Genomic DNA, 18,117 nt, shown 5'->3' on the forward strand with positions numbered 1-18,117 from the left:
CAATAGGGCAGCTGATATCTAGTCCAAGTCACAGTTGAGAAATCTTCCCTTGAAAGGGCAGGCTCTTATTTGGAGATAAGCTGGAATGGTTGGTGAAGTACAAGGGCCACAAACCGCCTATGGATAAGCCCAAAAAGGGAATAATGAAAACTTTCCCGTACAGGGATGTGATACAAAAGCAGGAGGGAACCTCCTCACAGAAAGCACACCTTTCAAGGATTACAGAAGCCCATCTGAGAAAGCAGTGGTCAGGAGCTAGGGCAGGTAAAGGATCACAATGAAAGATGGCTGATCCACTTTGCCCTGGAAGTGATAGGAGGGTGGTTGGCTCTCACGAATGAGTAGTGGACTACCCTTACAAGGGACCAGCGAGTCTTAATAGTTGGAAGAGAAGGCTACTTCTTAGAATTTGCTTGTCCAATACACAAGGTGTACATGGTCTCTCCTTGTGCCCCCAATGCCAAGCGAGAAGCAGTCCAGGCCATCATAGAATGGCTTCAGAAGCTGGAGTTAATAATCCAGGTCCTACCAGAAGAATAAGGCTATGAGAGGTACTCAGTTGATGTTGTGGTTTAGAAAAAGAAGGGAACATATCTGCCCATTCTGGACTTAAAGGTTAATGTGGCTCTGTGGGTTCCACGTTTCCGGATGGAGACGCTGCACTCCTTTACTTTATTGCAGATATGCTCTATTATTGCAGCTGTTCAGAAAGGGGAGTTTCTGGTTTCCATTGATCTTAGAGGCTTATCTTCATTTTCCCATTCTGACCAAGCAGAAGTACCTAAGGGTTGCGGTCTTGGGAGAACATCATCAGCGTTGCATGCTAGCGTTTGATGAGCGTATGAGGGGCTGTTGCCAAAGTGAGGGTAGTGGCTGCTGCGCTGAAAGAAAAAAAAAAAGGGAGGCAGTGTCCTGTTGCATCTGCATCTGGATGACTGGCTCATTCGGGCAAAATCAAAGGAGCAGTGTTAGTCTTTACATGACCCAATGTAGTGAGTGCTGACAGATTCACCACCCAGCCCAGGGATTATAAAGAGCAATTTGATAACTACCCAGTCACTGGAGTATCTAGGGGCATGCTTCAACACCGTTTGCAGAAAGGTGTTTCTCACAGAAGAGAGGGTATTAAAATTGCAGGCACAAGTCCACAGCTTGGTACAGCTTCCCATACCAGAAGTCTGGAATTATTTGTAGGTCCTGGGTTCTATGGTGTCTACTCTCGATCTAGCTCCCTGGGCATTTAAACATATGCAGCCGCTCCAAAAGACAATGCTGTCCTGATGGGACCCTCAATCAGAGGAATTTTAGCTCCAATGGCCCCCCACTGTAGCAGGAATCCAGGTCCAGTCAGCTTTCGTGAGCCACTTTAGAGTTGGGCGTCGGGTTGGAGATCTCAAATTGGGAGCTAGTTCTCACCAGTGCAAGCCTGTCACAATGGGAAGCCATTTGTCAGGGGAAGATCATACAAGGCTGATGGTTAGTAGAAGAAGCTGCATGGTCTATCAACCGTTTGGAGACTCAAGCGGTTTGCAAGGTGTTGATTTACTTTCTTCCTCTATAGTGCAGCCAGGCGGTGAGAGTTTTATTGGACAATGCAAGAGTGGTAGCTTTTAGCACTCGCCAAAGGGGAACAAGAAGTCACAGGGAGGCCCAGATGTTTTTTCTCTGGCCAGCGCAGCACTGGGTGGTTCTGGCAACCTCACATGGAGCCAGCATGGCCAATATTCAGGCAGATTTTCTCAGTAGAAATGTGCTGGACTCCAGCGAGTGGGAGCTAGTAGAGGTGAATGCTCATTCGTTCTAGGTGGGCCATTCCACAATTGGACTTTATGGCAATGAGCAGAATGCCAAGGCAAAGTGTTTTTTCCAGTCACCAGCAGATGGCTTTGCGTATGGTGCCTTTCTTTTTGCCCAAGGTGGTATCTTCATCTCATCTAATTTAGATGGTACAGCGTCCAACCTTTAAAGATTTTGATTTCTCATCTCTGCATGAACGGGAGCTTCATGTATTAGATGCGAGTCACGCGCTCCTGTGCAATCTGAAAGTTTCCACTGATTTTCAGAACACAAATTATTTGTTTGTGCCGTTTGGTGAAGCAAAGAAATGAAACAAGGCTTGGAATGCTACTATTGCACGTTGGATAAAGGGGGCCATTGTGTCTGCATACATATGTAAGGGCCGATCAATTCCTGTGGGTCTTCAAGCCAATTCAATTAGGGGATAGGTTGCGTCCTGGCTAGAATGGCAGTTGGTCTGTCGAGCAGTGACTTGGGTTTCTCTACACACTTTCATAAGGCATTACCAGGTGGACATCCAAGTGTCAGAAACAGCAAGTTTTGGAGAGTGCTGCACACTACTCTTTCAGGTTCTGACCCATTTATAGACTGCTTGGTACATCCCATGCAGCTGTACTGAGCTGGGGAATGTTCAGAAAAGAAAAATTGGTTCTTACCTGCTAGTTTTTATTCCGGTAGTTACACTGAGCAGTCCAGAACCCTGCACCTTTCTGAAAAGACTGCTCTATTCTGGGTGTATACAGTGAAGTTTTAGTTGGGTTGAAAGGTTTCAATCTCCTGTGGCCCAAAGGGTTCAGCTTTGGTTACGAGCTATTCTCCTACTCATTTTTGGTAGGGGAGGTTGTTGTTTAATAGTCCAGTTGGATCTTGGGTACAGTGTAATACTGAGGGAGTGCAGGTGGCACACTGGCTTAAGTAGCACAGTCTCAAAGCTTTTCTTCTCTGTCTCCATCTGCTGGTAAGGGAGAAAAACCTATGCATCTGGATTGATGTGTGTGTACAGGCATGAAATTTAGCAGAAAAAAATCCCAAACAAAAACAACTTCCTATATTATATTCCCCATTTTATTTTCTATTCCTTTCCAAATAAACTAACATTCCATTAGCCTTTTTGGTTGCCACCATACATTGGGCTTTCAAAGCAGCTAGAGTATTCCACAGAGAGTGACCATAGTTAAAAAATCAGACTTCAATGAGCTTAGAAAGACTGGATTTTTACAACAGCCTTGCTAAGTTGGTGACTGCAGGGGTTATTACAAAATACACTGGTAATAATTGCTCTCCTGCAATTCCATGGCCAAACTGTGACAACTGGGGCCAGGTCCTATACCAAAGAGAAATGCATTGGTGGTAGTGGAACAATGCATTGTTCCTCTTCCGACCCCTCCTCCCCCCACGAAGAGAAATGCAATGGGATGGCACATTGCTTCCCTTCTGCTGCCCCCCCCCCCCCCTTCACTCACCCAACTGTTAAGATCTGTTACTATAGCATGGAAAGAATGAAAATAGAAAACCAAAAACGTTTTTTCCTTAAATTAAGTGTATAGCACTACTTAGGCCTGTTTGTGCTGGCAGAGTCTCCAATTTATGCAACTCATTTAGCAGGGAATGAGAGCTGCTGGGTCACACCATATTGTCACACGCTTTCAGTTCTATATCCGTCATGCCACTCCACACCTGTTTGGAAACACATTAGGAGACCTACTCCTTCAAGGACAATGGGCTTGAAAATTAAACTGGGCAATGGCTTTCTTATAAAGACAGAAAACACTTGTTTTACTCAATATTTTACTTGGCAATTTCAAAAACTCTGCAACAGGACAAGGTATTTTATAAATGTTTACAAATATCGGTAAAATGTCATGATCAAATCTGTACACAGTGAGGTTTGCCACATCAAACATATATAAAAATCAAATGGCTATTTATAAACAGTACACATCTATTTTACTACAACCTCATCCCTTCTGGATGAATTGCTTGAATACAAAGTCTGTATTGGTCTGAGGTGGTATATTCAGTCTTAAAACAAACTCCCATCTTCAAAATCATGATTGACTTGCATTTGAAGGTTGGGAATCCCCCTGTGATTGTGTCTTGCATGGTAGAGTTTAAGCTTACGAAGAAAAACTTTGAAGCTCATAAGTGCCGACTAGGTTCTCTCTCAGCACTGGCTACTAAGCTTCTAAGCCTGCGGCTAGTAGGTTTTGCCCTTCTTCAGTAAGATGAATTGTCACAGCACATACCACTTTACCGACATCAAGTATATGTATGCAACTATATTACATTCAAAGTACAGTGTTTTCTTTTCTTCAATGATGTAATTTATAAATGAAATTTAAGATATGGTTCTCTCTCATGGCCACTACTTATTTAAAACAGAAAAGGAACACAGGCTCAAAAGGGGATGTCCCTGTTCTCTAGGGTTATTGAAAAAAAAAAAAAAAAAAAGGATAATGTGCAGTGCACACTCTCCACAGATCACTTTGTAATTTTGCAAACTACCACAATTTGTCTTTTGTTTATAAGTTTATAGTGGCACAGAGCCTGAATGCCACCATGAAAAATGATATAGATAACTGCACATTTCATCTGCATCAGGTTTTTTCAAGCAAAAGCTTTTACATACATCCTTGTTGTATCCAAGTAACATGTCCAAGATCAAGGGCAGCGCTGGGAGTTGAACTGGGCACAGAATGCACCTTTTCAAAAGGTTCAGTCAGAAACTTGTGGTTATAATTGGGGATTACAGGCATACATTTAGCTGCAGTAAGAGGCATTCCTGGGGGCGTAACTTGAATCGAGAGAAAAAGCTGTGCATGTACATTGAAGTCAACCGATGTATTTAATGCTTCCATTGGAGAGGCCTTAACATAGGCGCACACTTTATTTGCATAAACCGCTTGATCTTCAAAACAGAGGATGGGGGTGGTTTGGGTTTGAAGAACACGTAAGCATGTTCAGGCCATCAGACAACAAGCTTGGTCAAAACACTGAGAATTAGCAAGAAAGAGCTCCTGCATCATAAGTCAAATTCCCTAACCACTTCCCAAATCACACAGGAATATTTATAGTCAATACATTCTCTGCTTAGAGGAATCTCCCCATGGCTTTAACCTAGTTAGGGTCTTGTACTGCCTATTAATCAGGCCTGCAGAGAGGAGTTGCTTCTGACGCTATCATTCCAAGGTTTCTGCTGTGCGCTGCACAAATCAGTATGGAAACAGAGTTCTTTTACTATGCATCTGCCAGTAATGTTCCCCCACATGATCAATTGGAAAGCATGGTTTCTGCTTAACATTAGACGAAGATTTATAATACATTTGTCAACCTTCAATATCAAAGCAAGATGTGAACATGGCTGTCTCAAAAGTTGGATAGAACATATTTTCCTCGCTCCATGGGTACACAGCACTTTTTTATATCACAATATACCCATAGGAAGAAAAGTAATTAAAATAATTTCCTTCAGAAGTTTGGACTGGTATGCGACAGGAACTTAATTCCTTCCTATCAAAAAGCCCAGATTGCATGAACATTTTCCTACCATACACTAGAATCTTAAATTGAGAATATATAAAACATTACCTTACCTCCTTCAGGTATGCAGTGACACACCTACAGCCAGGGCTTAATTTGTAGACAAAAAGAAAGTGGAAGAGTGAGTGAGTGAGTGCGTGCATGCGTGTGGATGGGCAGGCATGACCTTTGCAAAGAGTCGGGATAAGGGCCAAGTGTGAACTCTCTCATACACATACGTGTGAATCAAAGCCATGTGGCTACCCTTGACTCAGGGTGAACAGCTCCAACCCTCTGTTCTTCTCTGCTTTCTCCATGGGCTGGGAGGGGGCATAAATAATCCATGCAACTACTGGCTCTGTTCTGTTTTCTCAGGGGAGCCAGAACTGTTATAGCTTGCTGGCTCTGCTCCTTTCTTTGATCCAAGAAAAAAGGTGTCAAAAACACCTTTCTGGGTAGCTCTGCCAGAAATTAAGCCATGGGTAATGAACACAAAAAAGGGGTTGAATTAGCACAAGTTTGAAAGTTGTGAGCAGTAGTGCCATTCCTCAAAGCTGGGGTTGAAGCCTTGACAATTAGCAGTACTGCTCACAAGTTTCAAATCTGTGCTAATTAAAAAAAAAAAAAGGTCTGTGCATTGCACTGCAGTGCTACTTCAGTATCACTCCTTCCCCTTCCGTTCCCTGCACTACAGGAGAGATGGGGGTGGACTGGACTAGGAAGCTGAGCAGCTGCTCGCTTCTCTGTGTGCTCCAGGCTTGTCCTGTCCCTGTAGGCTGGCTGTAAGGGGGACGGGACGGGACGGGACTGGAGCAGAACACCCTGCTGCTCTGCCTCGTAAGCCTGAGAAGAAGTGCCGGACCTGCATTCCACCCCATTCCCTCACAAACTGAAAACACTTCATCTTAGCTGACTTTCCACCTGCTGGGCTGCAAGACAGCTTTTAACATTTCCTGAATGTGTTTATCAAAATTGTTATACTTTTCCCTAGTGGAGACAGAAGAGCCAGAGAAAGAAAGATTTGTTTCCCCCCTTTCTGTTACAAACACTGGAGGTAATTTTCAAAGGAGTTACGTGTGCAAGAGTAGCATATACCCGTGGCAATTTTCAAAAGGCCTTTTTTGCATGTAAATCCTTTTGAAAGTTACTACCACAATTAGCATTCAATATAAATAACCCAGAACTATACATTATATATATATATATATATATATATATATATATATATATATATATATATAAATAAAGCAGATTCCACGTATGAAAACGCCTCTTGCAAGAGCATTATTTTAAGAGTCTCACTGTTTCTTCCTATGGAAGTACAGCCCAACTACTAGAAACACTTTTTGGCCCCCCAGATGTTCCCAAGACAGGAAGGCAATTTAACAGAGACAACTCAAAATGTGAGGACGTAAATCCATCGAGGGATTCTTGTTACACCACAGAGCAGCAATGGTACTCGAGTTACCAAAACTCCTGGGATGTAATTATCAGCTTTCCATGTGGGTATCCTAGTTTTCTGTTTACTTGAAAATGCTGTGGCTCTTTCTCCCTCCCTCAGGACCTCCCAACCTGTTTAAATAGTTAATAGATGTTTGGCTGCATCCTAATTGTGATGTGCAATTTTAAAGCTGAAAAGACGGTGATTTTTTAACCCACCCAGAGCTTTTTGACTGGGGATAAATGATGGCTTTAGGGTTTGTCAACTGCCAGTAAATTTGATGGGCAGCCAAAAAAAAAAAGAAAAATTGTCCTTAAAAATATTAGATTTACCGGTAAATTCTGCCTTTCAGACACTTCAAAGCATATTGCATTCAGGTACTGTAGGTAAAAACATGAGCAGTGGGGAGCATCAAGCTTTGGGAGGCTATAGGACTCTGGGATTATGTGGCTCAGTACATGTGGGGGTGAACTTTGGCCTAGTAAGTTCAGCTGTACACAAAAATCATAGTAAAAATGTGTCCCCCATAAAAAAAAAGTGTTGGGTTTCCGGTAAAATTTGCAAGATTGTCAGTAGAAAAACATTTTTAGTGAGCTGGCACTCTTGGATGCAAATGCCCAGAGTTGTCATCTTTAATCTGTTTAATTTCACAGCCGAAACAGAATGGAATGCGTCGTACACTGAAGGACTTTTGGTCCAGCCTCATATTGAATAATGCACCTGTATATAGGACCCATTCAGGGGGATAAAAAGAGTATACAGAACAAAAAACTCACAGTAACCCTTGCTGTAAGGAGTCCTTTCAGAAAATTAGTCCTCTGCTACTCAATTTATGAACAATTTTAGTGAGTCGTTTCTAGAGCATTGGATAATTAGGAGCTTTCACACTTTTTGTTTAGCTTTGTACAAATAGGTGATGGGATTTGGTAAACTGGGAGCAGTTTACCTCTAAATTGAGGATAATGTTTAGTGAGATAAGCATTAGTTTATAGAAGCATAAACAAAATACAAGTCAACACCTGGAACAGACTCTGCTCCAGGCAACAGGAAGAGAATTGGCTCTTTGCTGCCCTTCAGCCATAGCCTTACCCCCCTTCCTCCAGTGCTGCTACTTTCAGACAAGGATGGAGAGGCAGGGATGAGCAGAAAAAAAAAAAAGCCTCTGCTCCCTGCACCAGCCTCTCTCTCTCCTGTCAACAAAACTGTGGAGAAGGAAGCAGGATGGCTCTTCCCTGCTGTATGTGCTACCTGTTAAAATGTGAAAAATAGCCTATGAAGATGATGTAACCTCATAGCCAGGCCCAAGAATCTGAAAAAAGGTCAAGCTGGTGAGTAAAACTGACCTGATTTGGATTGATCGGGTTAGCTAGGAGCTAAGAAATCAGAACCACATGACAAATGTCTCATTCACACACTTAACACTGCATAGGACACAGCAGCATAGTATTGTCAGCAGAAAAAGCTCAAATGTTCATCCAGTCCGCCCAGCAAGCTTCCCATGGCAGAAACCCCCATGCCTTATGTTAAGGAAAGTAATACTTACAAGCAAAACCATGCAATTGTCAAACCCGTAACAAAATTACCGCGGTGAGCAACCTTCCTGATAATTCAGACAGACAGTGTTGCTTGAATGGTCTTTGCTTTTGGACAAAATTGTTGCTTGTTCTTCTCAGAATATCCACTTGTTTGACAGCCTCAACCATCAAATCCTCCTCTACCAGCATGTCTGAGCTGGTACTTCAATAGTTTCAAGTTGGTAGCACTTTTTCCACTTGGGCTCCATTCTAATCAATGTCCCCTCGGGGCAGTGGCGTAGCCAGAATTGATTTTTTGGGTGGGCACAAGGTTAACATGGGTGGGCTGTAGGCATGCAGGTCTACTAGTTGTTTTTTTACTGATAAATAATGCCAAATTATGCAGCATAGCATTCACATCTACGCCTAAGTATGAGGTTTACTTAATGATACAAACATAATTCACGGTGATTTGTGGTACTTTAGCCTTCTTATTATTACGATTTTATACACGGCTCCTACCTGTCCATAAATTTTGAGAGAGCGGTTGTGTTGCTTCTATTTAAATTGCTAACATCTCAAAATATAGATATATATTTTTACCTTTGTTGTCTGATCTTTGTATTTTCTAATCAGTTGGTCCTGGTCTCTTTTTCCCATTTTTTCCCTTATAGCTCATTTCCTAATTCCTTTTCAGTGTCTTTCTTCTATTACTGTCTTCTTCCCTTCCACACACACACACACACACACACACACACGCTTTCTCTCACAGACTCCCTCTCACACACTCAAGCTCTCACTCTCATATGCTCTCCCCCCCCCCCCAAGCTCACATTCAAGTTCTCACTTTCTCACCCCTCCCCAGGCTTATATTCTTATGCACACACAGATGCACATCCAGGCACCCATTCTCACCCACACACATAAACCCAGACTCCCATTCTCACCCACAAACCCATGCTCCCAGTCTCACCCACACATATTCAAGCTCCCATTCTCATCCATACATATACACATTTAAGGTACTATTCTCACCCACACATACACACATTCAAGCACCCATTCTTATCCACATATTCAAGCTTCCATTCTCACCCACCCACACAAACCCAGGCTCTCATTCTCACCCATATATACACACATTCAAGCTCCCATTCTCACCCACCCACAAACCCAGGCTCCCATTCTCAACCACACATACACACATTCGAGCTCCCATTCACCCACATATTCAAGCTTCCATTCTCACCCACATACACACCCAGGCTCCAGTTTTCACCCACACACACTCCCATTCTCATCCACACATACACATTCAAGCACGTGCACAGCTTCCGCTTTCTCCCCCAGAGCAGGAAGATCAGCTGCCTCTCCTGCTGCCACCGGACTCCTGCTATCTTCGGACGTCGGGCCGTACAGCCCGCCGAACTTCCTGTCGGGGGGGGGGGGGGGGAGCGGAAGCGCAGCGCACAACGTCCGCTTCCTCCCTCCCCCCCCCCCCCCAAGCAGGAAGATCGGCGGGCTGTACGGCCCGACGCCCGAAGATAGCAGGAGGCCGGTGGCAGCAGGAGAGGCAGCTGATCTTCCTGCTTTGGGGGAGAAAGCGGAAGCTGTGCGCGGCGCTTCCGCTCCCCCAAACAGGAAGTTCGGCAGGCCGTTTGGTCCGAAGATAGCAGAAAGGGTGGCAGCAGGAGAGGCAGCTGATCTTCCTGCATTGGGGGGAGGAAGCGGAAGCTGCCCGCGGCGCTTCCGCTCCCCCCCTCAACAGAAAGACCGGTTGGCCATACGGCCGCAGCAGCGCTCCCCCATGTGTGCCGTGATGGCGCGCGAGGCGTGGGTTCTCTTGTTCGCTGTCACGGGGATGGGATCCCGCGACAGCCTTGCAGTTCTGGTGCCAGTTGGGTGGGCCTGGGTCAAAGTTGGGTGGGCACCTGCCCACCCAGGCCCACCCGTGGCTACGCCACTGCCTCGGGGTCAGCATTATCTGTGGTGATGTTTAATCCATATGTAAACCGTTGAGGGAAACCTGTTATATGTGGATATTCTGTTTTTCAACCCATGTCCTTCATGACCTGAAATGATATCCATGTGTTTATCTGGGATTGGAAAATGGTTAACCCATAATAAAAAAAAAAGCTTTTCCTCTTCTTTCTGCTACACCTGACAAGGACATATTTGTTTTATCCCTCCTAAGACTGAGATAATTGTTTTATGCTGACCTGGTATTGATCAAGCTCCAGCTCCAACTTTTTGCAAGGTTAATGATACCATTATCTCAATTTCTAATGAAGCCTGCAGCCTAGAGGATATACTGGACTTGGAATTTACTATTCAATCTCATATTAAAATTGGTGGTCCGAGCTGGTTTCTTCAAACTTCTGTTGCTTCGTGGCTTAAACCTTCTCTTGGATCTTCCGAATTTAGATCTGTTATACAAGCTTCTTGTTTTAGATTGCTGTAATTCGGTTTTTATGGGAATACTAGTTTATGCCTTCAGAGCTCTACAGCTATTACAAAATGCTGCAGTGTGACTGATTACTGGAAGGGAGGATAAAAGATCACATTACCCATGTTTTATACGATTTGCACTGGTACAGTGGCATGTGAAAATTTAGAGTCATCCTTCTTGTGCATAAGTTATTGGCTCTACAATCCTGCCCATGGGCAAATGCCATGCTGAAAGTTTACAATCCAACATGCTCGTTGGGCTCCTCTCAACACGGCTTGCTGGACATTGCCTTCAGTGAGGCAAGCTTGCCTTGCTGAAACACGAAAGAAGCTTCTTTGTGGCTGCTCCAGTTCTGGAACACGTTTGCCTGCAAGCCTTCGCATGATAACTTGTTCAAAAGTCATTTAAAACTATGATAAAGACTTTCATTTTCAAACGAGCTTTTGAACAATCAGGACACTGCAGTTATTTTATTCACTAGTTTTATTTTAAGTATTTTGTTTTCTTATATTTTAGATGTGTTTGGTATCATGTTTGCCTGTATTTTATTATGATTGTACATTTGTATATTGCCCAAGGCCTTGGTATGGGCATCTTACAAATGCTTAATTTATTTTGGTATATTGGTATTTTATACATTACAATTTTAATGTGTTACGTTATATTTTATAGGTTTTTTTTGTATGTTTTGCATTTCAGAATTGTATTCTGTGTCATGTGCTTAGTACTGCTCTCTTGCAATAAGCAGAATATAAATTTAGTAAACAAACACTTTAAATTTAAAAGAAAATCTAGGAGAAGAAGTGAGAACTGATCTCCTTAGGACACAGGAGGAGAGAAAAAGAGCATGCCTAACAGCACCTTATGTGGACAGCCCAAACAGTTGGGGAGGGCATTCAAAGGCATTTAGTAGGGAAAAATGACCAGACTGAAAAGCAGGGCTTCCCAAGCCTGTCCTGGGCACCCCACTGTTGGTCGTGTTTTCAGGAAACCCATAAAGCCATGTTATGCGAATCCACTCTGCTTTCCATTGGCATTAACAGGTCAGCAAAAGAAGCAGTATAAGCCAGCATGGAGGACACAAGCCCATCCCCTCCCCTCTGCTGAATGCCTCCTTCCAGACCTACAATATCCCATCCCCTTCCAACACTATTCTCTATTACCACATTCACTTCCTTCTTCCTCCCAATCACCTCCCAATCTTGGCCCAGATCTCCACACCCCATTCATTCCCTTCAACCCCTAACTTCCAATGCTCCTACCATTATCAGAGTTTTTTTCACCCCTCCAACTTTTATTTCTTCTATTTCTCCTCCTCATCCTGGATGGACTCCAGGAATAACTACTCCTCCTCTCACCTCCTGCATCTCCCCTCTGTGCTAGAGCAGATTTACCAGAACCCTCCAATTGCTAGCTTATTGAACAAGGTAAAGTATTATCGACACGTACTAGATACTTCAGACTAAAGTTCGGAGAGGGATGTGTGTGAGATAAACAAAAGGAAGGATGTGTGTGGTGGGCTGGGGGATATTTGTGCGAGAGGGAGAATTGAAGTGTATCGTACATAGAACATTTGGAAACAGACTTCTGCACTTCTGTCCCATTGCAGGTTGTTAATATGTTAAAAAATCAGGGATATCTCTGGAAGGGGAAGACCCCTTATTGGGAATGGCACAGATGAAGCCCGACGGGAGACTATCCATCTGCTTAGGGCACAGGGAGAATACTTAACAGTGCCTTACATAGGCATCTAACACACTAGGGGAGGGGAAATCAGCTGACTGAAAATACAGCTAAAAAATATCAGGGCTCTCCAAGCCTGTCCAGGGGGGATTTTCAGGAGACCCACAATAAATGTGTTAAGCCATTTTATGCTAATCAAGTCAGCAAAGGAAGCAGTATATACCATCACCACACCCCCTTCATTCCATCTGCTGAATGCCCCCCTTCCAGGCCTAAAATATGCCACCCCTTTCTTCCTTCGCCCTTTACAACACTCTGTTACTCCACTCCCCTTCTAGTACCTCAAACTCCTTTCTCCTAAACCTTTTTCCCCATGACTTCTCCCTCTTCTTCCACCCATCCAATCACCTCCCAGTCTTGTTCCAGATCCCCACACCCCTTTCCCTTCAACCCACTACTCATACCATTAGCAGATCTTTTCATCCCTTCACCAATTTGTTCTTCTAATTCTAGTTCTCTGCCTCATGACAAAGCACTGGCTAACATCCTCCACAATGAACTAGTGGATGGACTCCAGTAATAACACCACTTCTCTCCTCCCTCACCTCTGCATCTCCCATTCCTCCTCTTTCTTGTCCAGTCATCTGTGGAGTAGATTTACCAGAATCCTCAAATTGCTGGCTTGTTGCACATGCCAAGAATCTAAGTATTGTCTACTTTGTAAGAAACCTCGGACTAAAGCTTGGAGAGGGATGTATGTAGAAGAGGAGGAGAAGGAAGTGGGTGTGTGTGGTGGGAGGGGAGATATTTGTGCTAGAGGGAGAACTGAAGAGTATAAAAAATAGCACACTTTTGGCAATAGATTTCTGCACTTCTCAATCTGGACTCCATATGCCTGTGATGTGCATCCTTCAAGGCTGTGCCTCACTCCGCTGGGATAGTAGTTTGCTTCGAGCTTGCGCAACCCAGCGCATCCACTTAAGGAAACGTAGATGTGCTCTTGCTGCCAGATCCATTAAGTATAGAGCTTCTAATGCTTGTCCACCTTTCAAACTCACTTCAGGGGCGTCCCATTCCTGGTCAATCAACTCCTGGATGGTTCCAGCACTGGAAAATAGCAAGAGGCTTTCCGTAGAGAAACCAGAATGGGATTCTTCTTTGATTCCATCACAGAGTCTGCCCCAGGAACTTCCAGCATATTCAGGGTCTGGGAAACCAGGGTTGGTAAATCATCTCTATGGAAAAAATGTAACATGGTCCAATATGGTTCTAAACCCGTTGGGATTTCTCCATCTTCCAAGGAATCTGGATCCTTCTTAGTCCATGCCTTTCCCCTGCCAGGGACACCCTTTGTGAGGAGAGGCATGCCTCGAGGTCTGCCGATTGGGCTGGGAGAGGGAGGCCTTACTGGCTAGGGTTACGTCCAGACAGGGGCAAGTGAAACAGACTGTGCCTGTACGAAGGCTTGAAGGCCTTGAAAAAATTCCAAAGAGAAGGCAGCTAGGTCCATGCCTAGCCCAGGAAGTACTGGGGTAGGTGCTGCTGGATTTTCCTCTTTCATGGAAGACCCCAGTCCCGGGATTTCTCAGATCCATGGTACTTCTGGTTAAAGTTGTGGCTGACCCACCTTCTGATTGGGAGGAGCTGGGCCTCCTCACTGTGCTGACATACGGTAAGAATCCAGCATAGACTATGCAGCCCTAATATGACAGGCAGCTTATGTTTCTTTGCTGCCAGAGCTGGAAACTATGTCATCAGTTGGCTCACGTTTAAAAGTTTTGTGCGCACAGGTTTCAGGCACCTACGCGGGCTGCAGCGAGGCGTAAGCACAGTCCATGTGCCTGGCTTTACCTAAGTTCTGTGTCTAAAGATGTGCGCATACCAATGCTCCATGGTGGGCAATACAAGATGCACAAAAACACGTGCAAGATGGTACTGCCACGGCCTACCACACGGTGTGCCTACTGAACCTAAAGCGGGGCTAGCCCACCAGGGGACCACTCAACCCGCTCGGAAACTCACTCCCCCTTGCCCCAAACAGGATCGGGAATGATGTCAGTATGACATGCCAGGCAAGACCAGCGAGGCTCTCCATCCGTAGCTAGACGTGATTGATAACAGTCCATAGCTGCACTTCTCCTGGTTGACGTGTGTGTGTGTGTGTGTGTGTGTGTGTGTGTGTGTGTGTGTGTGTGTGTGTGTGTGTGCGCGTGTGCATCACACGTGTCTGAGGACACTCGCACCAGTGAGTATGAGATACGGGTCGCTGTATCAGATGCTGACTGCAAGCTGAAGCAGCTACTCTCCATCATCCTGCAGGGTAATGGGCAGTACCTGCATCTTCCAGCCAAGACTGGCCTTTCCTTCCCCTGAATAGCAGGGCCTCTGGACCAAGAGGTGCAGGACCGGTACAAGCTGAGGCTGGTGGTCACAGACACAAGCTCACCATCCCTCCTAACATGCATTGCTGACCTTAACGATAAGGCACTTGTCTTCGTGCAGCCCACATAATAATATGCTACTGTGTCCAGGGCCACCCACCCCTGGTATGGCTATGCTATGGCTCAGTGCCACTGACAGACCAGGCTGGGCCTTTCTGACATGCAATTCTCCCTGCTGGACCCCACCGTCGTTCTCCCCGTGGACCTGCAGGGTGGCATGATCAACATTGCCCAGGCCCTGGACCACGAGATGAAAGTTGAACTGCTGGCTGATGCCATTGACCCCTCCTGAACATCACCATGGAGGATGACAAGCCTATCTTTCAGCAGCAGGTCTACATGTCCCTGCCCGAGCCCGCCCTACTCAGCCACTGCTTCTTCCAAATATTGCTGTGCTTAACATAGCTGCTGCTACAGGGTGGCTTTAATCAGCTGATTATAATAATCATATAGTATAACACTACATGTTACACTGGGATCATTCATGTAACTTATAGGTGGTACAGTTATACAACACAGAATTCAGAGTTCAACAAATCTTTAAGAAAAAAAATTTTTTTTTTTGTGGCGGCTAATAAATCTCTGTGCTGGTTTGTCCCCATTACTGTGCCTTGGGATGTACTTGCTCATATGCCCCTTTGATTTTAATTAGTATTGCAAAAAAAAATAAAATATATATATATATATAACTTGCTTGAGCTAGAAGTAGATTTTTGGTCTCCCTTTCTCGTGTCTCTTTTCCTGTGAGGTCCCACTCTAGAACAACCTAAAGCTGATGGTGTACCTTCTCTGTCCCTTCTAGCTTAACCTATATATATATATATATGAATGAAGGATCTCCCCCCAATCAAGAAGCTCCAAGGCAGACAAGAGCCAGTAATGGTGTTCTGATGTTCCTGTACTGAATGCCCAGTCACAGACCATATGAGGGTTGTTGAGGATAAAGGCTTATCATAAAGTAGATATGAGACTAAATCCAGCAGCTGAACAAACAGGTTGCTCCAGAGGAAGGCTGTGAACCAGGTTAAGCTAGAAGGGACAGAGAAGGTACACCATCAGCTTTAGGTTGTTCTAGAGTGGGACCTCACAGGAAGAGAGACACGAGAAAGGGAGACCAAAAATCTACTTCTAGCTCAAGCTTTGGGAGGAGCCAGCGTTAAATAGAGCAGGATGTAACTGCTACCAGGACAGAGGAATCATGCTGGAGGAGGGGCACATCAGAGCTGTACCCTTCATTCAGATACAGGGAGTTCAGAGCAGAAGGCCTCAAAAAGGCGTCCTGCAGATCAGCGACCAGCATCCCATTCTAAAGTCTCCCTCATTCTTCCAGCAGTTTGGGCCACAGACAGACAGGGAAACATACCCGAAGGAGCCAATGAAGGATCACGCCAAGATTGAAAATGTTAGGGGAGGTGACTTGGAAGGCAAAGTCGGGCACATCCCCCACCCCCACCCTAACATCTGCATAAGCATGAACGCGCCCTGCCCCACGCACACACAATCCTCCTCCCACCTACAATTTTATTCTGATATCCCATGCCATTAACGATTAGTCTGAATCAGTGGGGTTGGATCGGGGATTTTACATACCCATCTGCCTAAAGTGGGCAAACCTCAACTGGGCCATTTAGTAATCACTATCGCTGCTGGAAGCAAGCGTAGAAGAAATCTTGCACTCAAGAGCCCTAGTTGAAAAATCTTTAGTCAAATGTAGATCCATCAAATGTACTGAATTTTTAGACAACTAAGAAGTAAACAAATATGAAGAGGGCTGAAGGTCCTGTCTAGAATGGGAGGGAGATTATTTTTCCAGATGTAAGCCAAAGATTACACAGAGTCAGACATCAAGGTCCATGAACATAGTCCCAGAGGAGACAATTCAACCGCAATGCCATCTATCTTGGCTTTCCTGATTGCTCCTTGAGACCACTGCAACTTTTGCAACTCAGCTGCACACGGAATTGCTGGTAGAAGTCGACATCACATTACTCCCATTGGCTTACAGTAGGATATCCTATTCAGTTTAAAATGTGGACAGTAGTCCACAAACTGATTAAGTCAGACTCCTCTCCTTGGGCTAATTCATTGCTTAGAACATATCAGCCCTCCTGAGCATTGCCTTCATCCCAGAGGCATCTGTTGGACGTCCCTTCTGTGAGACAGGCACATCTTTCAGATACTTGAGATTGTTCCTTTTCTATAGCAGCCCCCACACTTTGGAGCTCTTCACCTGATTGCATGCATTGCAAGGAGTGCCTGATGGCATTTAAAACAGAACTTAAAGACTATACTATTCACATTTGCTTATGCACTGTAATTTATGTTTTGATAAAATAGACATGATAAAGCTGATAAGAAATTTTGTTTTACATTGAACTGTGAATGTATTGGTTTGTACATAACCTAGTGGCTTCGGCTTTAGGCAATCAACAAAACCCAATAAAGATTTATTTTTACAGTGGTGCTTCTAAAAGCCCTTCCCATCCCCTACTTCACTACAGAATAGATACTAAGATTTTTCCAATTTACGTCTATGGGGAATATGCTTACCACATCTGCTCCTGTGTCTCACAGAAAACCAGAAAAGTTTAAATATTTGCTGAATGACGACCACGTGAGGTGCTGGGATCTATTTGATTAAGTTCAGACTGGTCCAATAGTTCAAAATCATCCCCTTCCGCATCAGTGTCCAAATCAGAGTCAGAGTTGCTGTGATATGTTCTCACTAGTCTTTGGGGATCAGCACTGTATGCAGGGGCCAGCTGGCTATTTCCTGAGAGGGCCAACTGGATCATTCCCCTGGTAACCAAACCGGCTAAGTTATCAGTGAAATTCTGCACAGCTGGTAATCCGCCCAGTGCCAGATCAGAATCAATTGCTTCTTGCTCGTCGTATAGGTTAGAGTCCCGTGCTCTCTGCAGGTGGTACACGGAGCTGGGGATCCCGATACTGGTGTCATCCTCATCATCCATTCCAGTCAGATCTGGATTGATAGAAGGAAAGTCGGGAAGGTCCCTTGCAAAAGATTCTTCAGGATCACTGTGGCGATCAAGATCTAAAGGGTAAATAAAACAAGTCCGTTCAGTTTGTACAGAGTAGGTTTTTTTCAAAGACTAAGATCAAAGTAGAAAGAGAATTAAAAGTTCAAATACATTTCCGCCGACTGTATTATTTCACTCAAGTCGACTTCTCTATCAGCTCAACCAAATGCAACTGGGTAATGGTTCCTTCTCTTGCTACTATCCCTTCCTGCCTATCCATATGAAAGCTTTC

The 18,117-nt window shown here is 44.5% G+C and overlaps 1 protein-coding gene across 8 annotated transcripts in view; it reads right to left on the minus strand.

Annotated features, from left to right (window-relative positions):
• Positions 1-15,250: 15,250 nt before the first annotated feature.
• The window catches only part of RETREG3 (reticulophagy regulator family member 3), a 44,160-nt gene continuing 41,293 nt past the window's right edge, over positions 15,251-18,117 (minus strand). For all 8 annotated transcript variants that reach the window (XM_029573299.1, XM_029573298.1, XM_029573297.1 and 5 more), the window contains one exon: positions 15,251-17,899. In XM_029573299.1, the coding sequence (XP_029429159.1) occupies positions 17,433-17,899 (467 nt within the window). In that variant the 3' untranslated portion in view covers positions 15,251-17,432. The remainder of the gene's footprint in view (positions 17,900-18,117) is intronic.

This window comes from Rhinatrema bivittatum, chromosome 12 (assembly GCF_901001135.1).
Source record: "Rhinatrema bivittatum chromosome 12, aRhiBiv1.1, whole genome shotgun sequence".
NCBI lineage: Eukaryota > Metazoa > Chordata > Amphibia > Gymnophiona > Rhinatrematidae > Rhinatrema > Rhinatrema bivittatum.